This window comes from Pseudophryne corroboree, chromosome 9, assembly GCF_028390025.1.
Source record: "Pseudophryne corroboree isolate aPseCor3 chromosome 9, aPseCor3.hap2, whole genome shotgun sequence".
NCBI classification, from domain to species: domain Eukaryota; kingdom Metazoa; phylum Chordata; class Amphibia; order Anura; family Myobatrachidae; genus Pseudophryne; species Pseudophryne corroboree.
In genome coordinates, this window is record NC_086452.1 from 400,491,983 (window position 1) to 400,513,804 (window position 21,822).

The window sequence follows — 21,822 nt, forward strand, 5'->3', positions numbered from 1 at the left end:
TCTCAAAAAGAACTGGCTTCACTGCCTGAAGTTCAGACGTTCCGGGGGTGCTGCATATTCAGCCTCCTTTTGGGCCACCGGTGGCACCTTGGGATCTTAACGTTGTGTTGGATTTCCTGAAATCCCACTGGTTTGAGCCACTTAAGACCGTGGAGCTAAAATATCTCACGTGGAAAGTGGTCATGCTATTGGCCTTAGCTTCGGCTAGGCGTGTGTCAGAATTGGCGGTTTTGTCATGTAAAAGCCCTTATCTGATCTTCCATATGGACAGGGCAGAATTGAGGACTCGTCCCCAATTTCTCCCTAGGGTGGTATCATCGTTTCATTTGAACCAGCCTATTGTGGTGCCTGCGGCTACTAGGGACTTGGAGGATTCCAAGTTGCTGGACGTAGTCCGGGCTTTGAAAATTTATGTTTCCGGAACGGCGGGAGTCAGAAAGTCTGACTCTCTGTTTATTCTGTATGCAGCCAACAAGGTGGTTCACTCTGCGGCTGGATTGCCGCATCCAAAATGGTGAAAGCCCATTCCACAAGGAAGGTGGGCTCTTCTTGGGCGGCTGCCCGAGGGGTCTCGGCTTTACAGCTTTGCCGAGCTGCTACTTGGTCGGGGTCAAACAAGTTTGCTAAGTTCTACAAGTTTGATACCCTGGCTGAGGAGGACCTTGAGTTTGCTCATGCGGTGCTGCAGAGTCATCCGCACTCTCCCGCCCGTTTGGGAGCTTTGGTATAATCCCCATGGTCCTTACGGAGTTCCCAGCATCCACTAGGACGTCAGAGAAAATAAGAATTTACTCACCGGTAATTCTATTTCTCGTAGTCCGTAGTGGATGCTGGGCGCCCGTCCCAAGTGCGGACTCTCTGCAATACATGTATATAGTTATTGCTTAACTAAAGGGTTATTGTTATGAGCCATCCGTTAAATGAGGCTCAGTTGTTGTTCATACTGTTAACTGGGTATGGTTATCACAAGTTGTACAGTGTGATTGGTGTGGCTGGTATGAGTCTTACCCTGGATTCCAAATCCTTTCCTTGTTGTGTCAGCTCTTCCGGGCACAGTTTCCCTAACTGAGGTCTGGAGGAGGGGCATAGAGGGAGGAGCCAGTGCACACCAGATAGTACCTAATCTTTCTTTTAGAGTGCCCAGTCTCCTGCGGAGCCCGTCTATTCCCCATGGTCCTTACGGAGTTCCCAGCATCCACTACGGACTACGAGAAATAGAATTACCGGTGAGTAAATTCTTATGTTATAGACTTTATAAGAGTTTTCCTTAATGGAAACGCTAATAGAGCATTTCTAGACATTTAAATTAATAATTTCCGAAGCGTCCTCATCTAAAGTCATCCCCATATCTGCCCCTCAGGATAGTTCATGAGCTTCCTGGGAGGGAGAGTCCGGGGACAGAATGGTGTGATACAATAATGCCTCTGTTCAGATACAAAGGCGCTGTCAGGAATCAGCATTCAGTGGTGTCTCACTTACCAGCGCGCTGATGTGCAGGCCTCTGGAGGTCATGGCCCCAGTTTGCAGCTGTATGAACATCCTGTCTGCAGAGCGCAGTATCCACTATCATGCTGAACCCCTGTAGTCCATTCTGCGTGTGCCCTCCTGTATACCGGCCATCCGTACAGCATGGGTGCCGCCATGACACTTGCAGTCAGCTGACCTGAGAGCACCCAATCCTGCTCACATGTTTGCTCACATGATCCAAGTATCCAATGACTGCTGACCAGGGGGTATAGTCCAGAGCATTTCCAGCGATCTCCTATTTCTGGCAACTTCAGTGATCTCTCGGTTCCAGTATTCTCGTGGAACTACAGGTCCCAGCTATTTACTTCAGCTTCAACTCCTGCTACAGTCAGCCTCCACCTTTTTGCAGTAAGAGACTTTCTTCAGGTGCTATTCATCATCTTCCCCTGTGTATGGTTAACTTGCATTCTGCATTGTGCTATGGCATCTGGCACTTAATACAACAACTTTATATGTGTTTCAAGTTGTCTCCTGCTTAACCTTGCTTGGTTGTGGACTTTGCATAACAAACTGACTGTGTGAAGTATCGTTGCTGGTTCTCAGACCAACTGTGGGAGTGATCACCATCTGATTTCCATACTGGTTTCTACTCTAGACTAGTTCATTACCTGTATTTCACTGCCTAATTACTGCACTGGTTTCCAGACCAGCTAAATATCTGTGACTGTTTATTCATCGTTGTCAGCATTTCTTGTACCATCCATCCCAAGTTATCATCCTGTTCAAATACTGTACATACTTGTGAGCATATAATTAAACATGCACAGGAATCTCTTACAGCCTCCTCGGTTTCTCCATCGCATCACCACTGACCCACTAGTGCCCCCTCTGGGGACAGGCATAACTGCAGATCTGACAGGCCCTCCATCACCGTCGGGGCACGAGGGGGACCAGATTCCCTAAGGGAAGTAGTAACAAAATTTCAAATTTGAAGGTATTGGTAGAAATAGGATTTCGAGAGGGAGTATCTCTCCCAAAGGTCAGCGTAAGAGTGTGGGACCATACTGCCAAATATATGGTGAAATCGGGTGATGCCCACTGCTGTCCATATAGAGACCATAAGAGGAGATTGACCAGGGGGAAAAGATGGATGAGGCCATAGGGAGTTTGAGGTGAGGGGTAAGCAAAAAGGGAGAATTTAGTGAGCAAGCAATCCCAGACTGATAATGTGAGGGCGACCATGGGTACTGATTTGGCGGCTTCGGGTCTATGGTGATGGGGAAGCCATGGGATGTGAGAGATAGAGTCAATCCATATAAGGTCGCTTTCCATATTGACCCATCTCTGACCCATCTCTTCATAGTGGGAGTAGTCCCTGCTAGTCAGTATGCTGACTGTCAGGATTCTGAGGGGGTGGGATGTAGGTGGAGGTTTTGTGACTTCCGGCCTCATAACTACATCCCCTTAATGATACGCAGCCGTAGCTCACCAGCACTGCGTGGCTATCTCCTCGTGTACCACTAAACGGCTTACATCAGCCAAGTAGCAAAATATTTAAAAATAGCAGCTCCGAGAAAGCAGCGTCGCATCACTGGTGAGCTACTTAAAAGTAATAAGGAGAAAAAAAACTTGAAGTCTAAAAAACTACATTTTACAGTAGTTGTTGTGTATTGTGAATGCCAGTGATTTTCAACCTTTTTCAACTTGCGGTACACCGAGCAAGACTCTAGACACTGGGCCTCACTGTCCCCACAGTAATTGCACACACTGCCTCCCCACAGTAATTCCACACACTCCCCCATTCCCACAGTAATGCCACGCCTTATCCCCCACAGCAATTAAATAAACAAAGACACACTGGCCCTCTACCAGTATCAGTACATTTCATCACTGGCCGGTGGGAGTTTACATGGCCATGAGGAGCAGCACAGAACTGTGAGGAGCACCACTTGGCTGGCAGCGTGCTGGCACTCATTCTGACGGTGGGAGGGCGGGTAGACAACGTGGCATGAATGACATTTGAGCCACACCGCATCACCATAGGTTACAAACCAGACCGCAGAAGCGCTACCCGAGCATTAGACTGATGCCGGCAGCCGGACTGCGCATTTCTGGTGGCTCATAAGACAACCACTGGTGGCACACTAGTGTGCTGCGGCACAGCAATTGGGAACTGGTGTATGGACATGGAGGAGAGGAAAAATAAATTATCAGCCAGACAGTGATTCGTACAAAAACCAAAGTGAAGTAGAGGCACACGCGGGTAGGTCCAGAGACGCACGCAGGTAGAGTCGGAGGTGCACATACGTGTATGAGTAGATGCATACGCAGGTAGGGGCCAAGGCGCACACATGCATAGGGGCAGAGGCGCACATGTGGGTGTGGAGGGGCAGAGGCACCCATGTGGTTAGGGGCAGAGGCACACACACGGGTAGGACAGAGGAACATGCGGGTAGGGACAGAGGCACACATGGGTAGAGACAGGCACACATGCGGGTAGGGGCAGAGGCGCACAAACGGATAGGGACAGAGATGCATGCGGGTAAGGGCAGAGACGCAATCACGGGTAGGACAGAGGCAAACATGGGTAGGGGCAGATAGAGATACATAAGTAACTCGTGATTTAGGGGTAAAATAAAGGCAGAGACACAGTCCGTATGTGACAGCTACAGGCACGCTGGGAGTGGGTAAGCATATACAGACTGGTTAGACAGACAAGCTTGTAAGAAAGAGTCAGGTGTTAGCTGGGAAGGGGATGCAGTGCAGCTGAGACCATTGTGGAGATCTCTAGTCACTTACCAGACTCTTCAGCTGCTGGTCACGCCTCCAACTGTTCTGGCCACACAGAAAAGTTAAGTCAGTCACACTGACTTTCATGCAGTCTAGCTAAAGGGAGAGCAGAGATGGAGTCACTTGCAGCCACCAGCAGAAAGGATATAGAGGTAGTGATGTGCACCGGAAACTTTTCGGGTTTTGGTTTTGGATTCGGTTCCGCGGCCGTATTTTGGATTCGGACGCGTTTTGCCAAAACTTCCCTGAAATTTTTTTGTCGGATTCGGGTGTGTTTTGGATTCGGGTGTTTTTTACAAAACACCCTCAAAAACAGCTTAAATCATAGAATTTGGGGGTCATTTTGATCCCATAGTATTATTAACCTCAATAACCATAATTTACACTCATTTTCAGTCTATTCTGAACACCTCACACTATTATTTTTAGTCCTAAAATTTGCACCGAGGTCGCTGGATGGCTAAGCTAAGCGACACAAGTGGCCGACACAAACACCTGGCCCATCTAGGAGTGGCACTGCAGTGTCAGGCAGGATGGCACTTCAAAAATATAGTCCCCAAACAGCACATGATGCAAAGAAAAAAAAGAGGCGCACCAAGGTCGCTGTGTGACTAAGCTAAGCGACACAAGTGGCCGACACAAACACCTGGCCCATCTAGGAGTGGCACTGCAGTGTCAGGCAGGATGGCACTTCAAAAAAATAGTCCCCAAACAGCACATGATGCAAAGAAAAATGAAAGAAAAAAGAGGTGCAAGATGGAATTGTCCTTGGGCCCTCCCACCCACCCTTATGTTGTATAAACAGGACATGCACACTTTAACGAACCCATCATTTCAGCAACAGGGTCTGCCACACGACTGTGACTGAAATGACTGGTTGGTTTGGGCCCTCACCAAAAAAGAAGCAATCAATCTCTCCTTGCACAAACTGGCTCTACAGAGGCAAGATGTCCACCTCATCATCATCCTCCGATTCCTCGCCCCTTTCACTGTGTACATCCCCCTCCTCACAGATTATTAATTCGTCCCCACTGGAATCCACCATCTCAGATCCCTGTGTACTTTCTGGAGGCAATTGCTGCTGGTGAATGTCTCCACGAAGGAATTGATTATAATTCATTTTGATGAACATCATCTTCTCCACATTTTCTGGAAGTAATCTCGTACGCCGATTGCTGACAAGGTGAGCGGCTGCACTAAACACTCTTTCGGAGTACACACTGGAGGGAGGGCAACTTAGGTAAAATAAAGCCAGTTTGTGCAAGGGCCTCCAAATTGCCTCTTTTTCCTGCCAGTATACGTACGGACTGTCTGACGTGCCTACTTGGATGCAGTCACTCATATAATCCTCCACCATTCTTTCAATGGTGAGAGAATCATATGCAGTGACAGTAGACGACATGTCAGTAATCGTTGGCAGGTCCTTCAGTCCGGACCAGATGTCAGCACTCGCTCCAGACTGCTCTGCATCACCGCCAGCGGGTCGGCTCGGAATTCTTAGCCTTTTCCTCGCACCCCCAGTTGCGGGAGAATGTGAAGGAGGAGCTGTTGAAGGGTCACGTTCCGCTTGACTTGACAATTTTCTCACCAGCAGGTCTTTGAACCTCTGCAGACTTGTGTCTGCCGGAAAGAGAGATACAACGTAGGTTTTAAATCTAGGATCGAGCACGGTGGCCAAAATGTAGTGCTCTGATATCAACAGATTGACCACCCGTGAATCCTGGTTAAGCGAATTAAGGGCTCCATCCACAAGTCCCACATGCCTAGCGGAATCGCTCTGTTTTAGCTCCTCCTTCAATGTCTCCAGCTTCTTCTGCAAAAGCCTGATGAGGGGAATGACCTGACTCAGGCTGGCAGTGTCTGAACTGACTTCACGTGTGGCAAGTTCAAAGGGTTGCAGAACCTTGCACAACGTTGAAATCATTCTCCACTGCGCTTGAGTCAGGTGCATTCTCCCTCCTTTGCCTATATCGTGGCCAGATGTATAGGCTTGAATGGCCTTTTGCTGCTCCTCCATCCTCTGAAGCATATAGAGGGTTGAATTCCACCTTGTTACCACCTCTTACTTCAGATGATGGCAGGGCAGGTTCAGGAGTGTTTGCTGGTGCTCCAGTCTTCGGCACGCGGTGGCTGAATGCCGAAAGTGGCCCGCAATTCTTCGGGCCACCGACAGCATCTCTTGCACGCCCCTGTCGTTTTTTAAATAATTCTGCACCACCAAATTCAATGTATGTGCAAAACATGGGACGTGCTGGAATTTGCCCAGATGTAATGCACGCACAATATTGCTGGCGTTGTTCGATGTCACAAATCCCCAGGAGAGTCCAATTGGGGTAAGCCATTCTGCGATGATGTTCCTCAGTTTCCGTAAGAGGTTGTCAGCTGTGTGCCTCTTATGGAAAGCACATCTACATCTACCCAGTGGGCTGTCACAGTCATATAGTCCTGAGTCTGCCCTGCTCCACTTGTCCACATGTCCGTGGTTAAGTGGACATTGGGTACAACTGCATTTTTTAGGACACTGGTGACTCTTTTTCTGTCTGTGTACATTTTCGGTATCGCCTGCCTAGAGAAATGGAACCTAGATGGTATTTGGTACCGGGGACACAGTACCTCAATCAAGTCTCTAGTTGCCTGTGAATTAACGGTGGATACCGGACACACGTTTCTCACCACCCAGGCTCACAAGACCTGAGTTATCCGCTTTGCAGCAGGATGACTGCTGTGATATTTCATCTTCCTCGCAAAGGACTGTTGGACAGTCAATTGCTTACTGGAAGTAGTACAAGTGGTCTTCCGACTTCCCCTCTGGGATGACGATCGACTCCCAGCAGCAACAACAGCAGCGCCAGCAGCAGTAGGCGTTACATTCAAGGATGCATCGGAGGAATCCCAGGCAGGAGAGGACTCGTCATACTTGCCAGTGACATGGCCTGCAGGACTATTGACTTTCCTGTGTAAGGTGGAAATTGACACTGAGGGAGTTGGTGGTGTGGTTTGCAGGAGCTTGGTTACAAGAGGAAGGGATTTAGTGGTCAGTGGACTGCTTCCACTGTCATCCAAAGTTTTTGAACTTGTCACTGACTTCTGATGAATGCGGTCCAGGTGACGTATAAGGGAGAATGTTCCTAGGTGGTTAACGTCCTTACCCCTACTTATTACAGCTTGACAAAGGCAACACACGGCTTGACACCTGTTGTCCGCATTTGTGTTGAAATAATTCCACACCGAAGAGGTGATTTTTTTTGTATTTTGACCAGACATGTCAATGGCCATATGCGTCCCACGGACAACAGGTGTCTCCGCGGGTGCCTGACTTAAACAAACCACCTCACCATCAGAATCCTTCTTGTCAATTTCCTCCCCAGCGCCAGCAACACCCATATCCTCATCCTGGTGTACTTCAACAGTGACATCTTCAATTTGACTATCAGGAACTGGACTGCGGGTGCTCCTTCCAGCACTTGCAGGGTGCGTGCAAATGGTGGAAGGCGCAAGCTCTTCCCGTCCAGTGTTGGGAAGGTCAGGCATCGCAACCGACACAGTTGGACTCTCCTTGGGGATTTGTGATTTAGAAGAACGCACAGTTCTTTGATGTGCTTTTGCCAGCTTACGTCTTTTCATTTTTCTAGCGAGAGGATGAGTGCTTCCATCCTCATGTGAATCAGAACCACTAGCCATGAACATAGGCCAGGGCCTCAGCCGTTCCTTGCCACTCCGTGTCGTAAATGGCATATTGGCATGTTTACGCTTCTCCTCAGATGCTTTTAATTTTGATTTTTGGGTCATTTTACTGAACTTTTGTTTTTTGGATTTTACATGCTCTCTACTATGACATTGGGCATCGGCCTTGGCAGACGACGTTGATGGCATTTCATCGTCTCGGCCATGACTAGTGGCAGCAGCTTCAGCACGAGGTGGAAGTGGATCTTGATCTTTCCCTATTTTAACCTCCACATTTTTGTTCTCTATTTTTTAATGTGTGGAATTATATGCCAGTATCAATAGCAATGGCCTACTACTATATATACTGCGCACAACTGAAATGCACCACAGGTATGGATGGATAGTATACTTGACGACACAGAGGTAGGTAGAGCAGTGGCCTTCCGTACCGTACTGCTATATACTGGTGGTCACTGTCAGCAAAACTCTGCACTGTACTCCTCCTATATAATACAGCTGCTCCCCAGTCCCCACAATTAAGCAGTGTGAGCACAGATATATGCAGCACACTGAGCACAGATATGGAGTGTTTTTCAGGCAGACAACGTATACTGGTGGTCACTGTCAGCAAAACTCTGCACTGTACTCCTCCTATATAATATACTGGTGGCAGTGGCTTGCAGTGAGGTCAGTGGTTGGTGAGGCACTGCAGGCATAATGTTCTCTGAGTCCCGCTGATGACCCCTACTGCCGTCAAGCTAATACCCGCTACCATCACCAAGCCGATGCCAGTTACCGCGGACGTCCCTGATGCGTCAGCTTGGGTAGGTGAGGGATCTTTCCAAATCCCTCCCTGCTGTCAGAGACAGACAGGCAGACAGGGGATGTGAGAGGATGGTGGAAAAAGACAGACAGGCAGACAGACAGAGGATGTGAGAGGATGGTGGAAAGAGACACACAGAGGAAAGAGGCAGACAGACAGAGGATGTTAGAGGATGGTGAAAGAGACACACAGAGGAAAGAGACAGACATGCAGACAGACAGAGGATGTGAGAGGGTGGAGGAAAGAGGCACACAGAGGAAAGAGACAGACATGCAGACAGAGGATGTGAGAGAATGGTGGAGAGAGACACACAGAGGAAAGAGACAGACAGGCAGAGGATGTGAGAGGATGGTGGAAAGAGACACAGAGGAAAGAGACAGACATGCAGACAGACAGAGGATGTGAGAGGGTGGAGGAAAGAGGCACACAGAGGAAAGAGACAGACATGCAGACAGAGGATGTGAGAGGACGGTGGAAAGAGACACACAGAGGAAAGAGACAGACAGGCAGAGGATGTGAGAGGATGGTGGAAAGAGACACACACAGGAAAAGAGACAGACAGACCTAGGATGTGAGAGGATGGTGGAAAGAGACACAGAGGAAAGAGACAGACATGCAGACAGACAGAGGATGTGAGAGGATGGTGGAAAGAGACACACAGAGGAAAGAGACAGACAGGCAGAGGATGTTAGAGGATGGTGGAAAGAGACACACAGAGGAAAGAGACAGACAGACAAACAGACAGAGGATGTGAGAGGACAGTGGAAAGAGACAGACAGGCAGACAGAGGATGTGAGATGATGGTGGAAAGAGACACATAGAGGAAAGAGACAGGCAGAGGATGGTGGAAAGAGACACACAGAGGAAAAAGACAGGCAGGCAGAGGATGTGAGAGGATGGTGGAAAGAGACACACAGAGGAAAGAGACAGACAGGCAGAGGATGTTAGAGGATGGTGGAAAGAGACACACAGAGGAAAGAGACAGACAGACAAACAGACAGAGGATGTGAGAGGACGGTGGAAAGAGACAGACAGGCAGACAGAGGATGTGAGATGATGGTGGAAAGAGACACATAGAGGAAAGAGACAGGCAGAGGATGGTGGAAAGAGACACACAGAGGAAAAAGAGACTGACAGACAGGCAGGCAGACAGAGGATGTGAGAGGATGGTGGAAAGAGACCCACAGAGGAAAGAGACAGGTGGCAGAGAGTAATAGAGATAGAAGGAAGGGACAGTCAGACAGAAGAACGATACACTACAGAGGGAGGAAATCACATATCAGCCCCTCTCCCCTGAAGCCATTACCTATGCCCATACATGAAGCACCAGCCTGCTCCTTCCTATTGCACACTCTCTTGTCAGGATCAGGAAGTGGAACAGCATCCTGCTCTGCAGAGGAAGGGGGGAGGTGCTGTGTAACGCTGCTGCACAGGGGGAGGGGAGGAGCCCTGGTGACAGAGTACAGACCAGAAACACAGTGTCACGGCATAGGGGAGGGGAGGGGCTGCAACTGACCCCACAAGACAACTCCTATAGTTAAAATATAAATTTACATTGTGGAGAGACTTATGGGCACCTGTGTAGTCTTGCCCTGTATGGGAGTCCCCTACTCGGCTTCCTGTTACTGGACGCTGCTGCTGGAGTTCCGTGGGGGAGCTGGGGCAGAGCATGCATAGCAGCCCTCCCGCATCCATTGTACTGTAACCTGTTGCTAAAGAAGGACCAGTGACCACTACCCGATCAGAGCATCGATCGCGGTAGCGGCCATCTGGCCCTGTACACACTCACAGTGTAAACCGGCCCAGCAGACATACCCCCTTACTCACAGAGATCCTTTCTCCTGCGGCCAGGCAGACTCAGTAGTGGTCACTTGTTGCAAGAGAGCTCTCTCAGCCAGCGGGGCTCCCAGCACCTGAAGAGATCCCCCCCCCTGTTACAGAGCCCGAACGGTAGTGCAGATTACAGAGCGAGAGCATCTAGGTAGGGTGCAAACAACTAATGGGGCACCCTCAAAAGTAATGACAAAGCCGACCCTGCCCACTGCCCTATCACAGCTTCCTCAGGGACAGGGGCGTGCTTTCATGTGAGCTGACAGCACGCCTCTGTCAAAGCTGCATTTCCATTAGGTGCCGCTTCAGCTGCATTTTTTTTAATGGGCTTTCACTGCCCTATGTTTGGCCCCGCCCCGCGCTTCCGTCCCTTTCACACTGATAGCTGGAGGCACCAAGAGCGGTGCCTCCAACACACATTTAACACAGTTATTCACAAGGTACAAATGATTAAAATAATGTAAAGACTAAAGCAGATACTTATAACACCGAATATGTGTCATAAGTATCTTCTTTGTATTATTTTAATCATTAATGACAGGGGAGGCACTGCCTCCCCTGACTGCACGTCCCTGACTGGTGGTCCCCAGTCCCCACAATAAAGCAGTGTGAGCACAGATATATGCAGCACACTGAGCACAGATATGGAGTGTTTTTCAGGCAAACAACGTATACTGGTGGTCACTGTCAGCAAAACTCTGCACTGTACTCCTCCTATATAATACAGCTGCTCCCCAGTCCCCACAATTAAGTAATAAGCACAAATATTTGCAATGCATCAACATTAATAAACGGAGAGGACGCCAGCCACGTCCCCTCCCTAACATTTCCAATGCACGAGTGGAAATGGCGGCGATGCGCGGCTGCTTATATAGAATCCGAATCTCGCGAGAATCCGACAGCGGGATGATGACGTTCGGGCGCGCTCGGATTAACCGAGCCATACGGGAGAATCCGAGTATGCCTCGGACCCGTGTGAAATGGGTGAAGTTCGGGGGGGGTTCGGTTTCGGAGGAACCAAACCCGCTCATCACTATATAGAGGTGGGGGCAGGTCCGTAGTTCTCTTTAAAGTCAGTGCTCGGTGAGCAGTACTGTGCGCCTGTGTAATATAATATGGCTACACGCTGCCTAATTATGCCAATAGGTAATGCTTGCCAGTGCTATAATATTGTGCATTCCAGTGGTCAGTGGACGGGCCAAGGTACTGAAAATTGGACTGGCCTGGGGGTCATTTGGCACCCTGCTCCCCAGGCCCATCCTGCCACTGACTGGAGGTGCTTAGTACATGCTCCTGTGACCCCTGTGGGCTGAGAGTACACAGAGTGCTGAACAGGAAGTTCTGCTACTACAATACTGTCACGTTGAGCAGAACGATCAGGCTTGCAACATGCCAGGGCCCCAGTGCTGACCCTGTAGCCTGCCCCATCCCAGGAATTCCCTTTCTTTTATAATAATTTTTCATTTGGACACCTGGTGGGGCCCCTAAGGCCCATAGGGCCATAGACAGCTGCCTATGTTGCCTTGTGGAAATTTCAGCCCTGGCAGGAGGGGACAGTTAGGGTTAGGCTGCGGGCTGTTGGGATTATGGCTGTTAGCATGCTGAGCACCATGATATCGTATCCAACCCTTCATTTCACTGGTTAACACCTGGTAAGTGCACTAGAAGTGTTTCCCTAAAGTCTTTGGCTTACTTACCAAACAGACTTTGTAGACTCTTTGCTTCCCATTTTATGGAGAACATTTGTTCTGCAAAATACCATATCGACAGTAGCGTGACCGCGACAACGAAGATCCGTATCACACCTGTGTACAAGGTAGACATGATGAGTTAAAATAACAGCTGCGTGTTTCTGGGAGGTAAAATGAGCAGGAAACATACAACAACACAGTGTGAGAACTGTTTCTTTGCCCTCTTATCATTCTTTAACTATGGCCCTCATTCCGAGTTGATCGGTCGGTATTTTTCATCGCATCGCAATGAAAATCCGCTTAGTACGCATGCGCAATATTCGCACTGCGACTGCGCCAAGTAATTTAACAATGAAGATAGTATTTTTACTCACGGCTTTTTCATCGCTCCGGCGATCGTAATGTGATTGACAGGAAATGGGTGTTACTGGGCGGAAACACGGCGTTTTATGGGCGTGTGGATGAAAACGCTACCGTTTCCGGAAAAAACGCAGGAGTGGCTGGAGAAACGGGGGAGTGTCTGAGCGAACGCTGGGTGTGTTTGTGACGTCAAACCAGGAACGACAAGCACTGAACTGATCGCACAGGCAGAGTAAGGTTGAAGTTACTCAGAAACTGCAAAGTAGTTTGTAATCGCAATATTGCGAATACATCGGTCGCAATTTTAAGAAGCTAAGATACACTCCCAGTAGGCGTAGGCTTAGCGTGTGTAACTCTGCTAAATTCGCCTTGCGACCGATCAACTCGGAATGAGGGCCTATATAATCAACATGACACATTTAGCACAAATAGGGCCTGAATCTGAGTGTGACTTTAGATGCTGAAATCCCACTTGGTGCACCATTACATCCAACCATCAATCGCACCATGAAAACTTGTACCATGCTAGGTGCAGATTGTTTGCCAGAGTATGGCCTCCAGTGTGAGTGATGAAGCATTTGAGTTTGTAACCACTTCAATAACATGTCTGTGACATACCTAGAAAACGCAATAAGACAGGCCATAGATTTTCAAGATATTTCTAAGACTGTGTATCTCAATCACAACTCTCCGATATAGGGGTGAATTCAATAATTGTCGGATCCATTTCCGACATGCATTTGTCGGAATGGATCCGACAAGGGCTATTCAATGGACGGCCAAATCCGACTGTCTGATTTGGTCGTACCAGGGGTCCTGTCCTGCCGCTGCTGTCAGCGGCTTCCAGATGCGCTGCCAGTGGCGGCGGGGGTATGTGGATGGCGGCGGAGGCAGCTGCCAGCGGCGGCCGGCGGAGGGATAACTCTGAGGCATCGGGGGTGATGTTTGTGCCGGCGGGGAGTGAGGAGCCTGGCCGGGGGGATGCCCTGTTCAATCCGACTTTTTTTAAAGTCGGATCGAGATTGTCGGAAAAGGGGCCAAACCTTTCAGATTTGGCCCCTTTTCCGACAGAAGCACGCGGATCGGCGCCTATTCCGCCAATCCACGTGTTTTGCGACAAGTCGGGAATTCTCTTTTTGAATAGGTCGGAACCCTTCCGGGCGAAATCTGTCGGAAGCTGCCGTCTTTCCAACAAGACATCAGCTTCCGACAGCTATTGAATACACCCCATAGAAGCATAGAATTTGATGGCGGATAAGAACCACTTGGCACCTCTAGTCTGCCTCTTTTTTTTAACCTTTTTTGTAACCTCAATCCTATTTAATCCAAGTTCTTTGTAAGGATATTCATATAGCTATCCCAAGCATGTTTAAATTGCTCTACTGACTTAGCCTCAACCACCTCTGATGGGAGGCTTTTGTACCTATCCACTACCTTTTCTGAAGTCATTTTTCCTTAAATTTCCCCTGAACTTACCTCCCTCCAGTCTCAGCGCATATCCTCGTGTTCTAATTCTCTTCCTTTGAAGAATGTCTCCTTGGACTTTGTTAAAACCCTTGATATATTTGAAAGTTTCTATTATGTCCCTCCTTTCCCTTCTCTGCTCCAAACTATACATGTTAAGAACATCTAGTCTTTCCGGGTAAGTTTTGTGATGTATGCCATGCACCAGTTTAGTTGCCCTTCTTTGTACATTGTCCAATGTATTTATATCCTTCAGGAGATATGGCCTCCAGAACTGGACAGTGTATTCCACATGAGTCCAAACTGATGACCTATACAGTGGCATTATTACTTTGTTTTCCCTGCTACTGGTTCCTCTCCCTGTGCAACCAAGCATCTGACTTGTCTTTCTCATTGCTTACCTGTCTTTAAGCCACTTGAAATAGTGACTCCTACATCCCTTTCCTCCTCAGTAATTTCCATTATAGTACCCTTGATACTATATTTAGCCTTTGGGTGTTTGAGACCCAAGTGCATGAATTAGCATTTTTTGTAGCGTTAAGCTATAGTTGCCATGCTCTTAACCATTCCTCAAGTCTACCTAGATCCTTAATCATTTGTTTTACCCCTCACGGTATGTCTTCCCTGTTGCATATCTTTTTATCATCGGCAAAAAGGCATGCCTTCCCTTCAATACTGTTTCAACATCACTAACATAGATATTAAAGAGCACTGGTCCAAGTACAGATCTCTGGGGTACTCCACTGGTAACATTTCCCTCCTTAGAATGCACTCCATTTACTACAACTGTCTGTTTCCTATCCTGCAACCAGGTTCTTAATCATTCCACTTGTTTATAATCCAATCCCATGATTTTTAGGTTTATTTAGCAGTCTGTGATGTGAAACCATGTCAAAAGCCTTACTAAAGTCTAGACATGCTACATCCATGCCCCCACCCCTTATCTATTATTGTAGTCACTGAGTAAAAAATAGTCAATAAGATTTGTTTGGCATGATCTCCCCTCCCCTACAGTAAATCTCTGCTGTTTGGGATTCTGTAAATTGTTGGATTTAAGATATTCCATTTTTTTTTTTATAGTGTTTCTTTTACTTTCCCTACTACTAATGTCAGGCTAACTGGTCTGTAGTTACTCACTTCTACTTTTGCTACACTTTTTTGCAGTGGTACTACATATTCTCTTTTCCAGGGCCGGATTAAGGTCTATGGGGGAACCACACGACAGAGGCAGAACTACCATTGGTGCAGCAGGTGCAGAAATCACTGGGAAAATGGAGCGGTGCCATTTGCCCGGTGTTTCTCGCATGCACAGTAGGTAAATCACTGGGATAATGGTCACCGTGCCATTTTCCCAGAGATCTGCGCATGCGTTCGAGGCTCTGGGACAGTGCTAGGGACCCTAGTGCCCAGAGCCACAGCGCTGCCGGCTAGAGAGGAAGGGCCCAGATGGAGCTTGTACACAGGCCTCCTCCTCTCTTGATATGCCCCTGCATTACTGTGTGTGTGGCATAATGGGCATTACTGGGTGTGACATAATGGGCATTACTTTGTGTGGCACAATGGGCATCACTGTGTGTGGCACAGTGTGTTATAATGGGAATTGCTGTGTGTGGCATAACGGGGCCCCAAACCAGTATCTTGCATTGGGCCCCACGCGGTCTAAATCTGGCTCTGAGGTCTCCGCAGCAGGAAATGGATGTCCTTGCAAAAGATGAGCTGAAGGGGAAACTATGAACTGTCTACTTCTTCATGCAGCCTGGAACTGTTGTTAATGGTCATTAGGGGAATGATTGTGGTGCAAACCCATAATTCTATGAGAATCTATTTATACAAAACACAGTATTATCCATAAATTACATTAACAATTCATAAAAAAAAAAAACTATCGTGACAGGTGACAACTTGTCCTTAGTGTACCAGGTGGTGATTCCAGTCGGCACAATTTGTGATGCAAGTGGAAGAGGACAATGCCTAATTGTGTGTTGTAAATATTTTCATTGTAGTACTGTAAGTGTCAGTGACTGTGTGTAATAAATTTAAAGTTAATATACAAAGTAGATATAGAATAAATGCATGCTTCTCTGTGTATAAACCCTTTGGGGCATATTTCTTAAAATAAACTTGCTGGATAACCCCTGAAAACACCAGTTTTTGAGTGACATCTGCAAATTTCAACAAAGTATCTAGGGATGATTGGACCACAGTCACTAGCAGAGATATCTGCGGCAGTTCCTTATTTTTAATTGCACAAACGGCCCAATATATTCCTATGGGGGCTGTTACTTGTGAGATTCACTAAGGAACTTGCCCCTTGGCAGCTAATGATATTTTTAGATTGCAGCCTATGCGCTACTTTCCATACAATTTACCAGGAGATGGATCCGATGACCACGCATGAGCAGTAGCGGGCCTGGACCCCAGAAGCAGGAGGTAAAGTGCATTAGCGATCATCTCCCTTTTACACATCACAGGGTGACGTTCTCAGGATGGGTACAATATCCCAGTGCTCAGCATGCCAAGGGTCAGAATCCTGACAGCGGAATCCCAATGTTCAAAATCTGGGCAGCAATTATAACCCTCAACCTAACCTAACCCACCCCACCCGCAGCCTAACCTTAACTGACCCCTTTGGCGGCCCAATCCTAACTGTCCCCTCCCACAGCCTAACCCTCCCCCTAGGGCCTAACCATAACCCTAAACCCTATACATTTACCGTCTGGATCCATTGGGATTTTGAGCATTGGGATTCCACTACTGGGATTCTGATTGTTGGGATGTAGTCCATCCCAGCGGGCTCCTATCAAAAACCCTGTCCCTGGATTAATTTTTTGCCGCTATAAGAAATCATGAGTATCGGGTTTAAGAACCAATAATTAATTAATATGCCCAATATTGTTGAGTCATTCTTTAGTGGGTATCATTTTCTTTCCAGTATATGTTTCTTGTTTTGTAGTACCAACAAAAATAAAAAACAGTATACTGTAACAACAAATTATAAACTTGCAATATCCTTTGGGCGGATACATAAAGACAATTATGTAAGTCAGCACAATAAATCACAGCTAAAAGCCAATGGGATCGCATCCCATAGACATAAACAACAGCAGACACTAAAAAAGGAAAAAAAAAACATATATTTTAATAAAGGAAGAACGGAGAAGGTGGGAGAGGGAGGGAACAGGAGATGGGTTAGGGGAGTATTCTACCTAAAGTGCCAAGTTCACAAGTTAGAGCAGTTTTATAATCGGTGGAGGATTTAAACTCAAGCCAAGGAAGCCATGTGGAGCTAAATTCACTATGTTTCTCAACTCCAAGACGTAAGTCTTCCATATCCATATAAAGGTCTTGGTCTAGTCTAGCAAACCATTCCTTCTGAGAATGTGGGGCCAGTGGTAAGCCCATAACTAGCCCCAGAAACATTAGCTAATGCACATTTCTGTTCACACCTCATGAGTGGCCTAGCAGAAATCTGAGTTCAGCACACCCTTGGGGCTAGTCAAGGGTTTACTGCGGGCATTAATTGAATGGTATCCGGACTCCAGGTCGACAACAAAAAGGTTGACACACCTTAGGTCGATGCCAATTGGTCGGCACGCCTTAGGTCGACATGGACAAAAGGTCGACATGAGTTTTTCTCAATTTTTTTCTTTTTTGGAACCTTTTCATACTTAACGATCCACGTGGACTACGATTGGAACGGTAATCTGTGCTGAGCGAAGCGGTAGTGGAGCGAAGGCACCATGCCCGAAGCATGGCAAGGGGACGCGGTGCACTAATTGGGGTTCCCGGTCACTCTACGAAGAAAACGACACCAAAAAAACATTAAAAACTCATGTCGACCTTTTTCCATGTCGACCTTGTTCCTGTCGACTTTTTGTCCATGTCAACCTTTTGTCCATGTCGACCTAAGGTGTGTCGACCAATTGGCATCGACCTAAGGTGTGTCGACCTTTTTGTTGTCGACCCGGAGTCCCAGACCCAATTGAATAGCTTTGTGACCTGATAACAGTAGCTAAAACCCTGCTGCAAGTCCTGCAGCTAATTGAATTTGCCCCCATATGTGTGATTGTTATAAAGTCTGCGCGGGCAGGAACCCTCTTGTCAGGTATTGCTCACACCCTGAAAAGCTAGCCTGGGGCAATAGGAGTTGCATCATCACAAATGCACCTTGCAGCATTGCACACTTAATGAGAGTTACATGTAATACTGTAGTACTTCTGGGAAGATCATGATAATGTTTCAAAATATACAGTGAATAAACTTTGTACAAGAGTGAATGAAAAAAACTTGCTTATCTGTGTTTAACTTGGGTTTGCAGCAACAGGGCCGTAACTAGGCAGGGGCTGAAGGTGCGCCACCCACAGCGGAGTAGCCCTGTGGGCGGAATTATCCGCCACAGTGATCTGGATGTGCATATGCCCGCATGACAAAACACCTGCATCGCTCTGCCACCCGCGACCACCCCCCACACTGTAATGACTGGAAGGACTGCTGGAAGTGAGTGACGTGAATTAGTGAAGGTGTAGCTCCTACACATCCTGAGACTCGCCTCCCTGCCAGCTGCCTCTACATCACCAGTGCTCCGCAGATCTGAGGAGGATAGCAGTGACTCATGACGGAAAGGGATATTCCCCTCCCCGCCCCCCTTCCTACCTCCCGAAGCGGAGCATGGACAGCACGGAGAGGGAGTAAGAGAGATCCTATCACAGTTGGTTTAGAATACAAGAACTTCATCCCTGGTATGCAGTTAAGGATACAATAAGCATACTACTGTTACATAGTTGTCGAGGTTCAACCTATATTTTGATGTACTGCTAAGCACTGGATTTTCTTTCACTGTCCCAGATACTACCATACATTATTATTACAGATTATATCCTTGGAGTGTCGACCAATTGGCATCGACCTAAGGTGTGTCGACCTTTTTGTTGTCGACCCGGAGTCCCAGACCCAATTGAATAGCTTTGTGACCTGATAACAGTAGCTAAAACCCTGCTGCAAGTCCTGCAGCTAATTGAATTTGCCCCCATATGTGTGATTGTTATAAAGTCTGCGCGGGCAGGAACCCTCTTGTCAGGTATTGCTCACACCCTGAAAAGCTAGCCTGGGGCAATAGGAGTTGCATCATCACAAATGCACCTTGCAGCATTGCACACTTAATGAGAGTTACATGTAATACTGTAGTACTTCTGGGAAGATCATGATAATGTTTCAAAATATACAGTGAATAAACTTTGTACAAGAGTGAATGAAAAAAACTTGCTTATCTGTGTTTAACTTGGGTTTGCAGCAACAGGGCCGTAACTAGGCAGGGGCTGAAGGTGCGCCACCCACAGCGGAGTAGCCCTGTGGGCGGAATTATCCGCCACAGTGATCTGGATGTGCATATGCCCGCATGACAAAACACCTGCATCGCTCTGCCACCCGCGACCACCCCCCACACTGTAATGACTGGAAGGACTGCTGGAAGTGAGTGACGTGAATTAGTGAAGGTGTAGCTCCTACACATCCTGAGACTCGCCTCCCTGCCAGCTGCCTCTACATCACCAGTGCTCCGCAGATCTGAGGAGGATAGCAGTGACTCATGACGGAAAGGGATATTCCCCTCCCCGCCCCCCTTCCTACCTCCCGAAGCGGAGCATGGACAGCACGGAGAGGGAGTAAGAGAGATCCTATCACAGTTGGTTTAGAATACAAGAACTTCATCCCTGGTATGCAGTTAAGGATACAATAAGCATACTACTGTTACATAGTTGTCGAGGTTCAACCTATATTTTGATGTACTGCTAAGCACTGGATTTTCTTTCACTGTCCCAGATACTACCATACATTATTATTACAGATTATATCCTTGGAGTGTCGACCAATTGGCATCGACCTAAGGTGTGTCGACCTTTTTGTTGTCGACCCGGAGTCCCAGACCCAATTGAATAGCTTTGTGACCTGATAACAGTAGCTAAAACCCTGCTGCAAGTCCTGCAGCTAATTGAATTTGCCCCCATATGTGTGATTGTTATAAAGTCTGCGCGGGCAGGAACCCTCTTGTCAGGTATTGCTCACACCCTGAAAAGCTAGCCTGGGGCAATAGGAGTTGCATCATCACAAATGCACCTTGCAGCATTGCACACTTAATGAGAGTTACATGTAATACTGTAGTACTTCTGGGAAGATCATGATAATGTTTCAAAATATACAGTGAATAAACTTTGTACAAGAGTGAATGAAAAAAACTTGCTTATCTGTGTTTAACTTGGGTTTGCAGCAACAGGGCCGTAACTAGGCAGGGGCTGAAGGTGCGCCACCCACAGCGGAGTAGCCCTGTGGGCGGAATTATCCGCCACAGTGATCTGGATGTGCATATGCCCGCATGACAAAACACCTGCATCGCTCTGCCACCCGCGACCACCCCCCACACTGTAATGACTGGAAGGACTGCTGGAAGTGAGTGACGTGAATTAGTGAAGGTGTAGCTCCTACACATCCTGAGACTCGCCTCCCTGCCAGCTGCCTCTACATCACCAGTGCTCCGCAGATCTGAGGAGGATAGCAGTGACTCATGACGGAAAGGGATATTCCCCTCCCCGCCCCCCTTCCTACCTCCCGAAGCGGAGCATGGACAGCACGGAGAGGGAGTAAGAGAGATCCTATCACAGTTGGTTTAGAATACAAGAACTTCATCCCTGGTATGCAGTTAAGGATACAATAAGCATACTACTGTTACATAGTTGTCGAGGTTCAACCTATATTTTGATGTACTGCTAAGCACTGGATTTTCTTTCACTGTCCCAGATACTACCATACATTATTATTACAGATTATATCCTTGGATGCCTTTCTCGGCTAGAAATTTGTCTAACCCTTTCAGAAACACATCAATTGACTCAGACATTACAAACGTCTCTGGCAACGAATTCCATATCTTTACTGCCCTTACCGTGAAGAATCCCTTCCTTCGCTTAGTATGAAACTTCCTCTCCTCTAACCTTAGAGAATGACCATGTGTCCTGTGTACAGATCTCTTGATAAACAAATCGCCTGACAGTTCCATGTATTGACCCTTAATGTATTTGTAAATATTTATCATGTCTCCTCTTAAGGCCCGTACACACTGGTCGATATATCGTCCGTTCTCTTGAACGGCCGATATATCGCGGGACCGTCGGCCAGTGTGTATGGCCGATACGTCTGTGAACTCCGTTGTTCACAGACGTAATGCGTCGGCCGCACAGCACAGCCGACGGCCAATATATCTACCGATATATTGGCGCGTCGCTGTGTGTGTACGGGGCGGTCGGCCGACCGCCCGTACACATGCTGCGGCGGCCGGAGGTGATTGACAGGTGAACTGGGCGGGCGTGTGTACACGCCTGCCCAGTTCATGACGTCAGGCCCCGACGGATCGGGCAGTGTGTATGCTGAACACACTGCTCGATCCGTCCATAGATATATCTGCAGATCAATTGATCTGCAGATATATCTGTTAAGGTGGGTACACACTATTAGATATATCTGCAGATCAATTGATCTGCAGATATATCTATGTATGGATCGGGCAGTGTGCTGTGCATACATACAGCCCGATCCGTTGGGGGACTGACGTCATGAACTGGGCGGGCGGGCGCTCGCGCCCTCCCAGTTCACCTGTCAATCACCGCCGGCCGCCGCAGCATGTGTACGGGCGGTCGGACGACCGCCCCGTACACACACAGCGACGCGCCAATATATCGTCAG

At 47.8% G+C, this 21,822-nt stretch overlaps 1 protein-coding gene across 3 annotated transcripts in view; it reads right to left on the minus strand.

Moving 5' to 3' along the window:
• FAM3D (FAM3 metabolism regulating signaling molecule D) overlaps nt 1-21,822 on the minus strand; it is a 279,642-nt gene that overhangs the window by 121,433 nt on the left and 136,387 nt on the right. Inside the window, exon 3 of one of the 3 annotated variants that reach the window (XM_063940890.1) lies at nt 12,274-12,381. The exons of 1 other annotated variant lie outside the window; for it this stretch is intronic. In XM_063940890.1, coding sequence (XP_063796960.1) covers nt 12,274-12,381 — 108 coding nt within the window. Of the gene's footprint in view, nt 1-10,052; nt 10,118-12,273; nt 12,382-21,822 lie in introns of those variants that run through there. One more of the 3 variants, XM_063940892.1, reaches the window with a different exon arrangement.